This window comes from Sciurus vulgaris (assembly GCF_902686455.1).
Source record: "Sciurus vulgaris genome assembly, chromosome: X".
Lineage (NCBI taxonomy): Eukaryota > Metazoa > Chordata > Mammalia > Rodentia > Sciuridae > Sciurus > Sciurus vulgaris.
The window spans coordinates 41,988,629-42,007,164 of record NC_136471.1 but is presented as its reverse complement, the minus strand read 5'-3'; the positions used below and the strand labels follow the sequence as shown (position 1 = coordinate 42,007,164).

The window sequence follows — 18,536 nt, the reverse complement described above, 5'->3', positions numbered from 1 at the left end:
ATAACAAGGCCAGTCTTGTTAGCATTCAAATGTGTTATCAGTGCAGAAGGCAAGGGTCTCTCTCAGGCCAGGGCAGCCAACTTCCCTCAGGTGTAGCTCACTCTGCAGCAGGCCTCCCTACAACCAGGTTTTTGCCCAACTCAATGGAGATTGGAAGTTCACCAGCTCCATCACATTCTGCCAATAGAATGAAGGTTGAGACTGGCACACATGCCAAAGGGAGCCCCAGCTTTGAAAATCTGGCAAGCTCCTGTGCTCTGTTTTCCTGTTGGCTATTACCTTATGGCTTGCTTCTCACCAACTGTTTTCTGCTTTTCTTCTTTGGAAGGCTGCAATCTTTGCTGGTTGCAGGCTGTGGCCCACTTGCCTGCAGGGCAGGCAAAATAGGGAGTGAAGAGAGTGTGGCAGAGTAGGAAATAGGAAAACTCTAAGTGTGAACTCCACTTACTCATCTTTGCCCGCTGGTGGGGGCACAGGAAGGGGCTTCATGAAGACTTTTTTTTTCCAACCAGCCAGAAGGTCTTCTCTGTGCTTTTGCCCATATTATAGGAAAAAAAATGGGCTTAAAACACACTATAATCAATTTTCCTAGAAAGGCTTCTGGTCGGTAGGGTACAAACTTTCATGTTGACTCAGAAATTGCCTCTGTTTTCCCCTTGGCACCACTCCCTGGAGTCTTCCTTTCAACAAGGTTTCTTTACCTGATGCTCAGGCATGTTCCATAGATTGCCAGAGCGGCAATCTATGAAAAGTAAACACCATATCAAGCTGTCCCTCAGAAGTTTTGTCTACCCACCACCACAGCTCCATCTTTGAGAACATGTGGATGTTTGACTTAATAGCAACAAAACATCTGGATGCTCCATTGATGATGTTGTCATTTTTGCCCCGATATTTTGATATTAGGCAAGCTATTGTCCATTCCATGTGGAGTGTATGCATTCAGAGTCTACCTCTCTTCATACCTTATGATCCAATAGTTCTCACAAAACCTAAAGAGGGAACAGAAATGGAAAACAGACTGTGCAACTTTATTTGGTTGCCTTGAGAAATCTTTATTTCTCCAGTACTCTTTTCTTCCCCTATGGGATTCTTATGGGTACAATACCACAAGGAGGCTTCAATTAGTTACTTGTCAGGAATTATAGGTCTGAGGAGAGAAAAGGAGTGTAAACCCGAACTAGTAACCCCAGGCCTGCATGATGACATCAGAGGACTCTAATTTTCTGCCTCTAATCTGCCTTCCCCTCTTTCTAGTAAACCTTCCTCTTAATGTGCTTTCCTTTCCTCCTTTCAATTCTCTTTTGACTGTATTCTCACTTCTTCCAATCTATAAGAAAAAATGTGTTTACTAAGACTGAGAAAAGTAATGGGATGTGTTTCCAAGCCATTAATCTGAAATATGGTCTTACTCTCAGCAGCTCTCATTTGGAACAGTTCTAAATTGTAGAACTTAGAAATTTCAATTAGGTTTGCCCCCTGTACACATCAAATCCACTGTTCCCTATTTACATCCCATATAGTCATCCCTTAATAATGAAGACAATAGCCATAACAATAAATAGCACATTTAATTGGAGAATCTCAAAGCATTTTGCAAATATTTGGTTCAAGGTTCTGAACAAACCCTGCAGAAGACAAGTAGAAAAGAATACCACAATAGCCCAACTCCCATTAACTGGTACCCAACTCACCCTAAACCTCAGATAATTGGGCAAATATATTTATGACTACTCTGTTTTTAGAAGAGATGAAAATCTTGAGAATATGCTCCATCATTCATTCTTGTATTTATTTTGTCCTTCCTGTACCAGGATTGAGATTATAGAGATGACCCATCCTTAAGCAAGCGAACAATTAGCATTAAATAAAAACAACTATTGGATCATCATTTCAATTCTAAATCCATTAAGCCCAACTCTTCTGCCTCTAAAGCTTTTCTTTTCCTCATAGTACCTAGTGAAGTGTCTTGTATAGACAGTTGCTCAGGAAATAATCATAGTGTTCCATTAACTGGAAATCTCAACCCTTGAGTACTTTGAATACTTAAGTCTCATTGGACTTCATTTTGGTAAAACACACTATTAAACCTCAAAATTGAATATCCCATCCACATCCATATTTGACTATTTGTCTTGAGATCCAGAGGTCACTAGAATAACATTGTCAAGGGAGTTTTGTAGATACCAGGATTATCCAGAGATTTGGGTGGGTCCTGGGACACACTAGGATGCCAAAACTGGTAGTTGCAAAAGATGGGAGTGTTATGGGCTCAGGCAAGCTTCCAAATCAAAGTATTTAGGGGAGCTCCAGGGGCACTCTGAGGTTTTGGAACTCATCCAGGAGAATTCTTAGAATCCTAGCTCTCTGTTTACCCACTCCACTTCCACAATTCTGCTGAAGACAGGGAAGGGGGGAAACAAGTGTGGCAACAACTGAAGTCTTAAGCAAACTCTTTGACCCAATATCAGTCCCTGGGCAGTCCAGAGACCTCCCAAATAATAACAGCTTGCTTTGGCACAACAATTTTAAAACACTTTGGCACCTACTGTCTTATTTAATTTTCTCTTTAAATCCTGGAAGGCAGTTTTGCTATTAATCTAATTTTGCAAATGGAGACACTTAGGTTCGTGGAGATTAAATGACTTTTCAATCAGTAGACAGTGCTGGGACTTGAATCCAAGTCTACTAGACTTCAAATTTTAAATGTTCTTCCCTCCATACCACATATCTTCTCCAACACACTGGGGTCAAGGGGCAGGCCTAGATGTCAAAAAACAACTGTTGGGAATTTTAAAGGTCATGAGATTAATGGGTTTCCTAATAATCACAGGTCAGAAGAGGTTTCTATGTAGACAAACGGAAGCACAGAGAGGATAAAGTTACTTGTCCAATGTCACACACTAAGCCATTGATGGGGCAAGAATTAGAGACCAGACCTTCTGACCTTCATGAATCTGTCAATACAACCTCTTTATTTCTTAGCTCAGTTGCTGATGTGTGTGTGTGTGTGTGTGTGTGTGTGTTTGTGTGTGTGTGTGTGTGTGAGGGGCTGAGTAAGGGTGGGGTAAAAGAGATAAGGAAAAGAAGAAAAATCACAAAATAGTACCAATGTTTACAGACCTGAAATTCAAATACTTTTTTTGTTTCCTGAAGTACTGGTGATTGAACTGAAGTGTGCTCTATCACTGACATACATCCCCAGCCTTTTTTGAGACATGGTCTTATTAAGTTGCCCAGGCTAGCCTCAAACTTATGATCCTCTTGTCTCAGCTTCCTGAGTAGTTGTGGTTACAGGCACAGTTGTGTGAGATGAAAGGTACAAATACAGAAAGGATCTCCTGTCCTCTCCCTTCTTTTCTTGTGTCTTCTCTTCTTTCCCCTCATTTCCTTTAGGGCCCATTCTCCTCTTTCAGTATCTCCCTCTCAATCTCTCTTCCCCCTAAGGCCCCTGCTGCCCCAATAACCAATGCCCAATGTGGCATTTCGGAAATGACTTTCCCTCCAACTTGCTGTAGAATGTTCCCAAATTCCCCAGGATGAGGGAAACAGTGAAGCTGCAAAGGGCCTTTTTGAAATAAGTCCTGCTTTTGTACTCAAAAATCCCAAAGATGCAAGTGCTTCTAACTAGAATTTGTGGGGTAATAAAAATTATGGGAGTGGGGTCATATCTTTCCTTTTTCAGCTTCTAAAGTGGCATTTCTTCAGCTTTTAAATGAAATTTCTGTGTCAAGAAATATAGAGGAAAGTGCTTCAGGAAACCCAGCTACCTTTGTCCTCCTCTGTTAAGAAATGACAGGATGTATAGAGGGATCACAAAAGTCTTGGGCAATTTGATTTACTGCCCAAGTAATATCCTACCCCCATAACCTCACTATGTGAGTTCTCTGCAGAGGTGGGGGGAAGCCTCTGTTCCTTTGTGATTCATTCCACCTGCTGGAAGATATTAAGAAACTATTTAAAAAGAAAAACTAAGACCAGACAGAAAAAGGAAGTGATCAATTAGAATCAGGTCTTCCAACATTTAACTTCTGAAATATAGTTACATGTAAATTATCACCATTAGGGGAAACAAATTGCACATCACCCAGTTCCCTGCATTTACTTTTCCCAAGAATAATCACTAAGAAAATCATCTACATGCCTTGTGGTATCATGGAAATAAGTCAGACTTTCTGAATTTAGTCCTGATTCTGCTGTCAATTGAGTGTGTGACCCTGCTCAAATTGATTCTCCTCTCTTGGCCTTGATTCTTCATCTGAAAATGAAGGAGTTAGATTATCATATTGCTGGGGTCTCTTATAATTAGGTTGATCAGTGGTTCAGGGACCATCCAAAAGTAGATGAGAAGAATTCAGTGGAAATGGAAAAAGGAAAGTTATTCCAGTCCTGAATCCCAGGTCAATTGTAGCCCCAAAAGAGAAATGGTGCTCCAAACTGTCTTTCATAGGAACTGACTTTGTTCCTTCTGGTCCTTGGAGAAAGACATAAAGTCTCTCTGTAAATAGCCAGTGGTGTGAATGAAAAGTCGAAAAGGGCAAACACTGAGTAGGTGAATAGAATTCCCAAACTCACCAGTACTATTGCTTATAAAACAATGTCCAACACAGCCAAAGAGTAAACAAAATGGGAGTTAAAAAAATGAAAATAACAATATAGCTCATTCAGAAAGCTGAATTCTGGGCAGTTTGTAAGGGAATAAAGGTGCAACTTATAGTCTGAAAAAAGCAGAAGTAGTCTCAACGATCCCTCCCCCAGCCATTTAAGACATATTTTTTTACCTATTTCATATAATTTTATTGATTCATTAATTCATTTATTGGTTCTTTTTAGTTTTACATGACAGTAGAATCCATTTTGACATAATTATAAAAGCATAGAATATATCTTGTTCCAATTCAGTCCCCAGTACCTTTCCTCTCCCTCCCCTCCTCCCATGCCTTGCTCCCCTCTTTCTACTCTACTGATAGTAGTTTTTGCCAGTTACCATAGTTATTTTTAAAAATTAATTTACTGTGGATGTACAAGATGGCAAGATTCACTGTGGTACATGCATGTAGGTACATAGGAAAGTTATGGCAGATTCATTCCACTGTCCTTTTCCCATCCTCCCACCCTTCCCTTCATTCCTCTTCATCTAATCCACTGAACTTCTATCCCACCCCCTTATTGTGTGCTAGCACCCACATATCAGTGAAAACATTCAACCTTTGGTTTGGGGGGTGGGATTGTTTAGTCATATTTTAAAGAGGAAAAATTCTGAGGCAGAAGGGAATAATGTTTTGGGAACCTCAGATGGAGCTGAAGATTCTGGCTAAATTAGAGCTCTGAGTCTCAGAATCTCAGGTAAGCTCTTTCAGCAGACCATGACCTCTCTAGAAGCAGGTGTATCCAAGTGGTTTGGTTCCAAAAACAAAAGAACATTACACCTTGAGCTCTGTTCTTTCTTGAAACTCTACTCAGAAAGTTTGAAGTCAGCCCTCTCTCAGAGTTTGAAGAATTGTAACAGTGCTGAGACTGACATGAATGTGGTAAGGCCAAAAAGAAAGAGGTCTGACTTTGGCTCCTTTCTCATTGATAAAATCAATGATAAATTCTCAATGTAATAAGTGACTCCACTTCAAAGTGTACTAGATCCTAAGCAAAATCCTGAGAGAGAGCTTTTGTTAGAGTTGCATAGAAGGAGGAGGCAGAATGATGGCCTTCTCCCCAGGCTCAAATAAGGCATTAGCTGTAGCACCTATCAGCCTCCTAGACACCATCTCAGATGAAAGGCCATGCAATAGAAAGGTGTTAATTTAACTTGAAGGTTGAGATGGAGAGACCAGCAACCACCACTGTGCTCTCAGCTGAAATGTGACCTCCTCTCAGGGAAGTTTGTCTTCAGCAACTTCTCTCAAATGCTGCTATTTGGACTGAACTCCCAAACTTTATATAATACTAATATAATATTACTTAAGAGACAAAAGCTTATGCATCTTGACAACTATCTCTCAGTATTGCTGTACTTAAATGAAACATCAATGAGACATACTCCAAGACCTCTGTCAACAAACATTTTATGGAGACAACATTCACACCTGTCCTTTAGGTTGGTGTCTCTAACTGTGTACACACAAGAATGTATTATTTTTCAAGTCAACCTGGGATAAGAACTTTACCTGAGAAACTACCAATCTAAAATATATTTAGAAACTAAGTGCCTAAATCTAAGTTTAATTCCTTAATGAATAATTAATGAAGGAAATAGTGCTTCCTTCTGAGGGGCTTAACCACTGAGCCACGTCCCCAGCCATTTTTTATATTTTATCTAGAGAAAGGGTCTCGCTAAGTTGCTGAGGCTGGCATTGAACCTGCCATCCTCCTGCCTCAGCCTCCCAAGCTACTGGGATTACAGGCATGCACCAGTGCTCCCATATGAATTGCTTCTTAACTGGGGTAAGATCCTTAATCTTCCTGAAAACTGTCACTCTATGAATTGATACCTTATTGAGGCTGGGTCTTATATAAAAGTCCAAAACTTGCTCTCACACATGCTTCAGAACCACTCTTTCAGAAGAGTGGTTTCATATTTTACAATCTGAATGGGAAGTTATGACTGAAAAAACTGCAAGGAATTTTTACCATGTATATTCACAATGACTTTCCTTCTCTTAACACACTCATACTGTTGTTTACATGTTCCTCATTGATTAAAAGTTACCCAGTGCCTCTGCTCAAAAGTCCTATTTCTAAAAGCCACATGCCTGGCCAGTGTATCCCAGTCCAACTTGTGCCATCATACTAGTATCCTCTCTTCAGGGAGATTTTTAGCAGGGTGATCCTGCTGGTGGAGAAAGAGGGATGGCCGATTCTAACTACCATCCAGTGATATGGTAATGAGAATCACTCCAGGGCTAGGTGACTAGTCACTTCCACCTTAGAATCTCAGTGGATGCAACTGGATACAAATGAGATATTGATAAAATTGATTTTCTGTTATAAGACCTATTACATGTCTTGGTTTCATATTCAACGTGAAGCTAGAAGTTACCTCTTTACAGATATTCAGTCAGTTGTGGAGCCTAATGCCATATTCAGTTCACAGTCATTAGCTTTCAGAAAAGCACACTAACCAGCTTCTGTAGTGCAGAGATCACATGTGTATGCTTCTTTGTATCCCTCACAATGCCTTCTTTGCATAGTCAGTACTTAATAAACACCTGCTGTGGATAATTCACTTCATTTTCTTCTTCTAACCTGATCACTGGACAAGGTGCAGCCTAAATCTCAAAATTCAATTTCTGCTTTCAACTCTGTATTTGCAATGTAAAATGTGTGGAGTTTTCCATAGTGCAGACCAGAATATGACTTCAGCCTTCTACAAGTTTACATCAGTCCAGAGTACTGTGCCAAATCTGCATTGCGGTTCCATGATCAATTTCACTTCATCTTGGGTTGCACTGCAAGAGCAAAGTCATATGCAAAGTCATATTCACGCAGTGGTTCCTGGTTGACTACTTCCATGGCCTCTGCCATATCTGTAGAGTTTGAAGACTTTCCCAGATGTCAGAAAATTTATTCTGACAACAGCTTCTAAGTTCCGTGCTGCCTCCTTAATCATGGCTGCACAGGATAGATTGACTAAGACTGGACCCATTGTGTAAGCCTGTTTCTGCACATGAGTGATGGGAAGTGGGGTCAGACAGGGCACCACCCACTGTGATATAGGCCACCATATCATCAGGGACTAGTTTGAGTATACTGCCAAAGTTGGGGAAGAGATTGTCTTGCCTAGTAGCTGCTAGAGCCAGGGGTCCTAAGAGCTTAAATGGTTTCTTTCTTTTTAACATAAAATCCACACAAACTGCATATAAAATTTAATGTTGTTCTCTATGATTTTCCTATAACAGCATGAAAAATTGCTTTGCTCAACCATGATATAGGTAAAAGGCACATTGTGATTCTAACATTATCTCAGTAGTGGCAGTAAATAAACAAGAAAGGGTAGAGCCAGCATCTTGCCAGCAACAGACAAGTGGCATAATGGTTTATGTAGTTTTATTCTCAAAGAAGGGAGGAAGAAGTGGGATCTTCGATACTATGTTTGTTTTGATAGAAACTAAAGATTTTATACAGTCTAGTTGGAATTAATTATTTCAGAATTCCAAGCTCCCTAGATTAAGGGATTATTGTTAGCTAAATTCTAGGGGTTATTTGATGAAGCCAGAACTCCTGGGGTCCTAACTAGTTCAAAAAGAGGACTAGAGCAGTGAATAGCAGCCAGCTGGGAGGCAGCTGGTTCCAATGTGTCTTCACAAACTAGCTGAAAAACTGAAAATGTCAGTCTCTTACCTAGTTCTTTTCTCAACATGACTCCCCCACACCCACCAGGCTGGCCAATTCTTTCCTTTACCCAAAAGACTTTTTAAAGTTGTTTTGATCAAATTGACTGGCTGTTTCAGTGTCACTTAGCTACAGCTTTATTTCTAGAACAAGGAAGGTACATGTTCAGTCCAACATCACCCCCTACTGGTTTGCTATTAGAGACTAGGAAAATGTGTGATAAATCTTCATCTTCTCAAATTATCTTTTATTTTTCTTTAAAGCATGAAAAAATCAAGTGCCCTGTTCTTTTTATCCTCTCCTGAAAAAAAATCACTTCCCCAAAGTAGATGCTACTATTCCATCAATCCATGCACAGGTACTCATATAACCCTGTTTGATTCCATCTGAGAAGCTGTGTTCAAGGTGTCTCCAAACAAGCAGTATCTGGGCATAATGAGACCCACCACTCCAGCATCAACTGGCCCTAAAGAGTAGCAGGAGGGATTACAGTCCATAAGTATGCACTCAATGCTAATAGAGGACCACTGAAACAGGAAGGAATGTAGCTTTGTGAAAGAACAAAAGTTACCATCAAATAGCTCTGGGAATCTGAAGGAAGACTTATAATTGAATTAAAAACTCTTCGCTCTATGAGAAAGCAAGTTTATAATGATGCAGACATGACTACCTTTCTGATTTATATCTCTACTCCAAGTAACAGTTACACCCAAGATGCTTATATCTGTCAACACTACAAATAAGCACAAAACCAAACCAGAAAAGCCTGCACATGGACTCAGGATCCAAACATGTTTATTGCAAGGAAAAAATGTGACTCTTTCTTGTGCCTTAGGGTTGGAAGTATCTCATGGGTCTATCCATGCCTCAAACTCTACCAAGAGAACTATTGCTAACACAGTTTGGGAAATTTGAAAACAAGTAAAACTGACTTTCAATTATCTGTGTTAGGGAGTGGAAGAACACTATATATAGTTAATCCAAGGATATTTTCTATTTGTTCTTCAAATGATTTCTTCCCACATTTTAATATGTCTATAGTAGGTGTTCAGGGTAACCGAAAGAATTTTAGCAGCTATAATGAAAAGTTAGTTCAGCAGTATCTAGAAAGTTCCCCACCTTTAACTTTCTGTATCTGTTATTTCTATGTTTAAATTTTTCAGCACTATTTTTGATGCTTCCTGAGTTAGAAAATAATTGTTTTGCTTCAAAAATGTCTTTCTTCTGAGAATAAAAATAAGAAATACAAAAAATTCTCATTTTAATTCCCTTCTTACTCATTCAGAATCATCCACTGAGCACTAATCTAGGAAGCAAAGGGGAGTAAAAAATGTAATATATAGTCTCAGTTCTCTAGGTGTTTTAAAATCCAATTGAAGGAATGAAACTATCAAACAGGAAGCAATTAAGCAACACCAGAAGACAATGTATGGTTGAAGCAAGATAAATAGTACAGACAGAAGGCTACAACAATTTAGAAAGTGTGGAAGGTGCTAATTTGGAACTAACGCAATCAAGAAGGAGCCAATGGAGAAGGTAAGATTTGATTTGGATCTTGATGGGTGGATAGAATTTTGAATAGGCAAAAAGGGACATAAATCAAAGGCTCAAGGTTGGGATTGAGCATGCATGTAATTTGGGGAAGCTCTTAGACAAAGCAGTCTACCAGTTCATGCAGCTGGGGAGAAACTGGAGATGAGATTGGATTAGGGTTGTACATGACGGAGGACCTTGAATCACTAGAGAATTTTGAACAGGAAATTATATTTTTAAAATCCTTTTTTTTTTTTTTTTTTTTAAATCTCTCAGATCGGTGTATAGAATACATTAAAAAGGAAAAAAAGTAAAACCAGGAAAACCTGTTAGATGGCTGTTGTAATCTAAGAAGTTACTGGAAAGGTGATGATGGAAAGTGGATGATCAAAAGGGGTGATAAAAGAAGGATATTGTGAAAGAAGAATCAACGGACTTGTTGGCTGTCCTATTGATGATCAACAGAAAATTGGCATGGGCTTATGGGTTTATGCTGCCTTGTGAGAAAAGATTATTTGGAGTTTTAAATAAGTTAAATTTGAAATCATGGCAAATTATCTAAGCAGAGGTGTGTTGAGGGGGTTGGAGAGGGAAAATTGGAGTACGAATGAGAGGTGAGTTCTTTCATTGTAAGAAAAATACTGCGCACCTCCCATATGCTAACCACTCATGACACAAACATGAATAAGATATAGTTCCTGCCTCCAAAGAGTTTAAAGTCTAAAAGAAGAAAAGAAAAGAAAAGAAAACATAGATTGTGCTGATTAATATGAGAAGGATGAATGGAAAGAGGCAAGCTTGGAAGCAAAATGATGTTATTGCAGTGATCCAGGCAAGAGATGTTGGTGGCCTAGATTTGGGAACTGAGAATCAAGGAGAGACAAGATAGACGCAATAAATGTTTAAAAGGGAAAATGTTCAAAATTTAGTAACTGAGTGAATACCAAAGGTCAGAGTAAGGGAGGAGTCAAAGATGACATTCAAGACCAACTGGAGTAGTTGAGTCAATGGTGGTAACACCAACTGAAATAGAGAATACAGAGGAAGTTTATACAGGAAGAGGAGGAAGTTTATACAGGAAGAAAATATTTCTGTATTAGAAATGTTGAGCCAAAGGATCATGTGGAATATTCTGGTGGAAATGTCGGCAGGAAGCCTGATATACAAAGGCTGAAACTTAAGGGAGAAGATTGTCCTGAAGATGTGTAGTTGAAAGTCAACAGCATATAAGTGGTGGTTAAAACATAGACAAGAATGAAATAACCCAGAGTAGTGTGGAGGGGGAAATAAAGCAGATCAGGACAGAACCCTGGGGAACACCATTATTTGAGAGACACATAAAGACAAAAGGAATTATCAGACAGTAATAGAAAATGAAAGCCAGTTGGAATGGTAGAAGATGAAAGCCTGGCTTCCTGGTTGGAGTCAGGTTGAAAAATAAATTAGGTGATAATATGCAGTAAAGCAAGGAGATTACCATACTGAATGTTCTGCAGAAAATGGTAACAAGAAAAGCTAAGGGGGCTGGGGAGATAGCTCAGTCGGTAGAGTGCCTGCCTTGCAAGCACAAGGCCCTGGGTTCGATATCCCTAGCACCACAAAAAAAAAGAAGAAGAAAAGCTAAGAAAACCAATACAGCAAGTGGAAATGCAACAGTTGAATAGTGAGGAGCAAGTCATGATAGCCAATTGAAAGAAGTTTTAGGGTGAACTGTCATGAATTCCAAATGCTACAGACAGGTAAAGGCAGACAAGGATCGGGGAAAGTGGTGAGAGCTGAAGTTGGATTGCAAATGGTTAAGGGGGATAGCCTTTTCACTGTGGCATAGTGGGTCATTCACTCTTTCAAAGTTTGATAGGAAAGAGATGAAAAGGATGAAGGAAGAAAAGGAGACAGAGGAGCAGATCAAAGTGAAAGAAGTGAGGATTGCAGAGGATACCAAGAGACTAGTAGGTGAGATATCTGTGGCATCAAATGAGATGTCTCTCAACATACCCAAATGTGTGAAGTAAAACAGGAAGGATACAATGAAGGGGGAGAGCTTGAAGATGTCCAAACAAGAAGGAATCGGGGTGGACAAAAATACTTCAGGAGTTGAGATTTCAATTAATTAAACAAATTATCCTAAATATAATATACTTGGTAATCTTGTAGCACCATCAAACATGGAAATGTTGGTTCTAACTCAGAAAGGCAGACTGAAAGAGTTTAATAGCTAAACAAGGGGTGCTGCTCACTGTGGTGGTGCAGGGACTGGAAAGAAGGTAAACGTGGGTAGGCATAAAGCAGCCCTAGACACCTCAGTAATTCAGCTGCCAGGAATCAGGGAAGAACTACCTTTTCCCCTTCCTTCTCCAGTCTTCCTTAAGATACATGGGAATGTTTTCTCTTACTTTAACTGGTTGTTGTTACCTGAGTGCAGGCCCATTTGAATTCATACTGGTACTGCCAGCATGTGCTGCATCTTGAAGGTGCCCACATAGCTCAGGATATCCAGGGACATATTTGCAATGTCAGTTGCATGCCTACCTCCATTCCTCTTTGGGAGGCCTGAAACCACCATGTAAGCATCTCCAATGGTCTCTGGGAATCAGGAGAAGTACAATTAGCAAGAAAGTAACCTCTTTGTGTTTCTTTTCTTTTTTTTTTTTTTCACTGTGTTAGGGATAGGATGGCAGTCAGGTGATCTTCTTGTAAAGTGAGAATGTCATAGGAAACCTATTAATGGTTTACAGGTCTGGCTGCACATTAGAATCTCCTAAGGAGTTTTATTTAAAAATTACAGATGTCTAGGCCCCCCCAACCCAAAGATTTTGAAGTAAGTGTAATTACTTCACAGGCTCCTGAAGGACCTTAGAGAAATATCAGACTCCAAGGAATTTGGAGAGAAGGGAAAGGGGAGATTTCTGGAACTGTCTGTAGGATGTCCAAGGGGGAGCACGCAAGGAGAAGCTGCCTAAGATGCTCCCCCAGCAAGCATTTCTGTAGATAACTTTGGGTAAATGAACTAGGGCAGCCTATGGAAAGGCAGGACAAGGAAGAATCTGTTCCCTCTGGTCTTTGTATTACCTCTAAAATATGAGGAAGTTAGTTTTTCATACTCATTGGGAATAAGAACTAGGTCTTTTCTCACAAGTTGCCACCTTCTCTTCTACTGCTACCTCCCTGAGGGGCAGCAATACTGGTCCACAACTGATCTATATGGGCCAGCTAGGGCCAAACATTGGGAAATAAAGGCAAATTTGTGCTCCTCACATTCCCCATAGAAGTGTGCTCACTCTTTTAGACAACCAGTAAAGCTTTTTAGGTAAATCCAAAAGGTAAGTAAGCTGAAAGAACTTCTATAAAATGGTCCAGTTGGGCTGGGCTACTACAGGACTGGATCTAGTTACAATTTATGTTTTCCTAGAGGTCTACACTTACAGAGTGCAAAAGTTAAGAGAATGAAACTCTGAAGTCATACTGCCTTGCTTAGAATCCCAGATTCACTACTTACAAACCTGAGGCAAGTCATTTAATCCGTGTCTTTCAGTATCCTCATCTGTAAAATAGGAATAATGACAACACTTGCCTCATAGAGTTTTCTAAGGACTAAATAGTATGTCAAAACACTTAAAGTAAGCTATCATCATCATCACCAAAAGGTCATGTCTTGAAATCAGCCTTAGGACTGTGGCTATGATTCAGCTCCAGAGAAAGAAGTTTAGTAATTGGCAATAGACCCTCATCATGATTTTCTATATAGCCAATAACAATGGTCCTTTGTCTCTTAGCATGCTTCCATCCAGGGTCTTCCTAACCTGGTATGGTATGATGGAAGGATTCCTGCCCCCAAATAGACATGCTTGCCTGCACAGAGGAAAGAAGAGTTGATACACAAATGCTATATGGAGTGGAAACTCAAAGGCTGGTCATTATCAGAGCCTGGTGGTTGGCTCTTCAGCTTTGATAAGTCAGTTACCCAGGAAGCCCCAAGGATATGTATGAGGGAATTGGAAGAGCAGGGAGCCTGGGCACTGCTGGGCCTTGGCGTGTAGATTTGTATGTGGAATTATGGACTGCATCAGCCAGCATAAGGACACTGGAAGGGAAGGGAAGATAGAGAAAAGGGTCTGATTGAGATGGAGGTGGTGGCAGGAGAACTGAAAGTGAAAACAAATCACCAACTCCATAATTCTGCTGTAGCCTTCTCACTTCCATTTCAGATTATCAAGTGCCAGGGGAGGTGATTCCAATTTTACAGGTAAGGAAAATGAAAATACAAACAGGTTTGGTGATTCACTGCTGGTTCAATTTTTATTTCCTTTGCACTGTGTTGTTTTTAATAAACAAGACTGAAAAATTAGATTCCATTTCTGGATTCATATAGCCTTGCTCTATCATGGGAGCAGCCCACTAACTCCCTACTGTAGCCGTGAAGTCCAAAAATAATTAATGGTCTCATCTCAAAGACCCCCAACAATTGTCTGAACAGAATCAGCTGAATTGATTAAACTGGTGGCTGTGTTACTGCCCACGCTGAATCATCTTTGATTTTAGTTTCAACTGAATTAGCCTTCAGTGATTTGTTTTTCTCTTCAGGCTGCTTGAGTTCAACAAGTTAAGACAGGTAGTCTGATTCCATGGATTTTTCCTTCACCATGGTTTCCATGTGTGCTTCTTGATTAGCTTGCAGCTCCTGTTGATTGACAGGTATGATGTCTATTTCTGAGCCCTATTTAGGTGGTTTGGCCTAGCCCTGAGGCTTTCTACCTGACCTGAAAGGGCCCTGTCTAATCTGAGATAAACACACTGCCCTACGCTTTAAAAGCTGGAACATTTCAGACTACTGTGAAGGATCCAATGAATGGAGTTACTCATTCTCCAGCTCTACCTTGGTTCCTGGGACAGGGGAGCTGTCTAAATTCTGGGATGCCTGGGGCATCTCTCCATCAATAAGACAAGTATCCATGTTGCAGACAACGTGGAAATATCCCTGCACAGCTATAATACCTTTAGTCATTTTGTGCCTAGAGACGAAACAACATATAAAAACAAGGGTAAGGAAACATGGCACCAAAATGAGTGAAGGTTCTTCTGCAACCTTTGACAAAGAAAGTGGAAGCTGATAGGCTGGGGAGTTGGGGAAGGTAGAAACAGGGGCTTGCAACCATACAATTAATCACTTCCCCATACTTCAAATCAGTAAGGCAACTTTGGATTACCCTGTAGCAATCCAAAGAGTCTTGGGTCCAATAGCTCCCTGGTATAATGCCAACTTCCTTCCTGTATAAAAACAGTACCTAAAGGAGACCAAATTTTCATAGCATGTATTAGATCTGCACAAACTTTACCATGATGAACTGTTGCAGCCACTACCATGGGCAAAACAAAAGTACTTCTGTCTCTTCTTCAGTGCCTAGAACAATATTGACTGCACTATGGGAACTCAGCTACTGAAGTGCAGGAGTTCTTAGCCTCAACCTCTTCTTAGTCCCAGTTCTAGAAAACAGCTCAGAAGGAATCTGTACTGCAATCTCTGACTGGGTTGAGAGTTGTTATTTTGTAAAGTGGGAAATGACATGCATTCCGTTTGACCTTCATTCCCAATGGGAAACTAACAGAAGTGGTGTACTGCTTAACTTTTCATTCCTAAAGAACAACATCCTGTGAAACTGATCCTTCAAATCTGGAATACACACAGGTGAACTTCATGTAAAAATCTCATTCTCTATGTTAATTAATATACCTGTAGATGTCATGACTGCCAATGACCACATTGATGAGTGTATACAGGTCATTCAGAAGATCTACCACCTCAGTGGGCTCACTCATGGCTGAGATGGTGGTGAAGCCTGCAATGTCACAAGGTGATCAAATCAAATCCCTCAGGTTCAACTGTGTAGCCTTTTTGAGGGATTCAGCAACTGATATGAAAAGCAGATATAGCTATTCCTAAGAAGACACTAGCCTCCCTTTGCCATACACACCTGGTAGAACATGATTTCTCCAAAAACCACTGCCAAGTAAACGATGAGAAAGAAACTGTCACCTGGGTAAATACACTAATTCCTTCACTAATTCTACAAATATATATTGAGTGCTTATGATGTGCCAGGCATTGTGTCACGTGCTGGAGTATCACACTGAACAGATAGACCTGCTCCAAGTTGCCTTCATGGAATTTTTTTTCAGTTCTCAATACTTCTGTTTTAATTCCCCCCATCCCAGGGAATGTTCCCTGATGATCGCCTTTCCATGAGACTAATTTTCCCAATTATCTCCTAGAAGATCATGTTACAACACGATAAGGTGCTTGGGAAATTTTGGATTATAACAAATAAGGTTTTAAACTAAAGAAGAAAAAAAAAGCCTGAAAAAAACAACCCTGCTACTTTCCTGTAAATGCTCAAGGGAGCTGTAGTCTTTTAATTGGTCAACATCCTGGCAAAGTCACTAAGTGACATACAGAAAAACTGAGGCACCAAAAACTTAAATGACCAGCATGATCCACAGGTAGTGGAAAATTAGGATGTGTGCTTTGCTCCCTTGGTTTCCAATTCTACTTTGATTTAAAGGTGTGACTCAAACCCACTGGGAGTAGAGAGGGTACAGGATAGAGGAGGGAGCAGTTAGTTGATGGATAATTTCTTCTTCTTTTTTTAATAGAACACACTGTTATAAGGATTCACACTCCTCAGGTGTTCACACATACGGCGGTAGCATCTGTGTTAGAAGCTTTTCCGTTTTCTCTTTTTCAATTTCCAGCTCTTCAGTCCATTCTTGGATCAAATCTTCCAAGTTGCCAGAATATTGCTCCAATATCCAAAGCATAGAATCAATGATATTGGACTTCTTCCCTCCATTCAAAATTTTTAAACTGGAAGTAAATCAGAAAGAGGAGCCAAGGAATGCTTATTCCCTAAATTCACAGATGATGGAGCAGACCCCCTTATCACAAATCCTGTCCTGTAAAATACCAAGCAGGAAAGATGAACCTTGATATAAATAGGAAAAGTCACCATCCACCCTCATTGTCACCCTTGCCCATTCACAGGACTCTTTCACCCCCACGTAGTTCTTTCTCTACCCCTCTAAGTCTTCCAAGTCTGAATAAATGTGCTATAGTTAGGCTCCTTCAGTTCTGAGATGCTATCACTAGAACAGTAGTCACTTTAAAGGCAACAGGATTTGGTCTTCAACCCAGGCCAGTTGCGAATGAGGTAAGGGGAAAGAATGCAGGAAGTGACCTTTTACCCTTCTAGATCATCAGCCTACTAAATTATACTTATCTTCAAATGCTTCTGTGTTGCCAGTGAATGGTGAAAGTTTCCCTGACCACTAAAAGATCTGATGGTCAGATCTACCCCTATTCCTTGCCATGGGGTCCAAGAACATGTTGTCCCCTAGTACCTGCCCTTCAGGTCTGTCAGATCAGGTAGAAATTCAACTGTCTTGCCCTATCCTAGGCCCTGTGGCTACATGCCACAGATGTTCCGTGTACTGTCCTGGGACCTTGTCCATCTACAAGAAATTTGGCCTAGCATTAGAATCAAGAGGGGTAGCTCCCTTACTGTTATATTCAGCATGCACACAGCTGAGTTCACTCCAGGTGAATACTATGGGTTTCCTTATGAGCTTTCTTCACTTATATTTGTCCACCAAGGTCCTGGGGGTAACCTCAGCAGCCACTTCAGATCCTTTGGGCTCCCCCTGTTGCTTAACTTATGGAAATGCTTCTCTTATTAAAATGTTATTAGCAGCAGAAAGTTGGGAGGATAGCCTTATAGTCAGACATGCTAAATTTCTACTGAAGCATTTTAGTGAGGGTAACTCCAGTGATGTCTTGTTTGAAAGTCACATGATGCATACTCCTATCCATCACCAGCTTTTCTGTTGCCTTCTGAAATAACATCTCTAGCATCAACACAAGGGCAAATGCTTTATCTCCTACCTCACAGTAAGTTTTTAGAAATCTGACCTTAATGGTCCTTTGCTTTTTCCATACTATCGAACACCTGTTTGAGTGTCCTCAAGAAAGCCAGCCAGGCTAATGGAGGCATTGTTAGCTGGGGACACGGATGACTTCATAAGCAGGGCCCTTCAGGCTTTCAGTCCAACTCTTTCTCTTTTCCGCCTCAGATACCTGCCACTCATAAAGCATCTCAGTGCTGTACTCTAGCCAGGCTCAAAAACCTCTCTGTCAGAGCTGACAAGGCACTCCTGGAGAGTACCCTCAGTTTTGGTATCTTGTAATTTCAACAAAATTCTACACTGCATGCATCAACAAAAGATTCACACCCTAGATTCCTTAGTAGGGCTCATTCTGTCCTTTCCCCATCTCTCCTTCTGATTTTCACTTTTAGAGAAAGAATTATCCTCTTTAGAAATTCAGTATCTTATGAAGAGGGGTTATCACTATCCATGTACCTATTGCCTCAAGTAGTTCCATGGGAACCTAAGGAATCTCCTAATTTTGCATTCTCTATCTGCACATTCCCTTTTGAATGTCCTTTCAGATTTTGCATATTCTTCCTGATCCTCCAAAACTAACCTGGCATTACATAAATGATGTACTATCAGAGTTCCCTGAGATCTCCAAAGCAAATTCAGCTCTATGAAGAGCCCCATGTATTCCATGATATCTTCTGACAGTCTCAATGCCAATCCTTGCAAATACCTACTAGTTCAATTCCATT

The 18,536-nt window shown here is 40.3% G+C and overlaps 1 protein-coding gene across 1 annotated transcript in view; it reads right to left on the bottom strand.

Moving 5' to 3' along the window:
• Positions 1–280: 280 nt before the first annotated feature.
• Positions 281–18,536, bottom strand: part of GUCY2F (guanylate cyclase 2F, retinal) — a gene marked incomplete at both ends in the record, with an annotated part of 92,860 nt that continues 74,604 nt past the window's right edge. Inside the window, 15 exon segments of the mRNA XM_079123607.1 lie at positions 281–306; positions 309–367; positions 449–492; positions 495–526; positions 5,480–5,540; positions 8,697–8,791; positions 12,271–12,292; positions 12,296–12,441; positions 13,002–13,068; positions 14,732–14,867; positions 15,587–15,703; positions 15,705–15,741; positions 15,744–15,786; positions 16,555–16,704; positions 16,706–16,717. Of these exon segments, the coding sequence (XP_078979733.1) occupies positions 281–306; positions 309–367; positions 449–492; positions 495–526; positions 5,480–5,540; positions 8,697–8,791; positions 12,271–12,292; positions 12,296–12,441; positions 13,002–13,068; positions 14,732–14,867; positions 15,587–15,703; positions 15,705–15,741; positions 15,744–15,786; positions 16,555–16,704; positions 16,706–16,717 (1,047 nt within the window).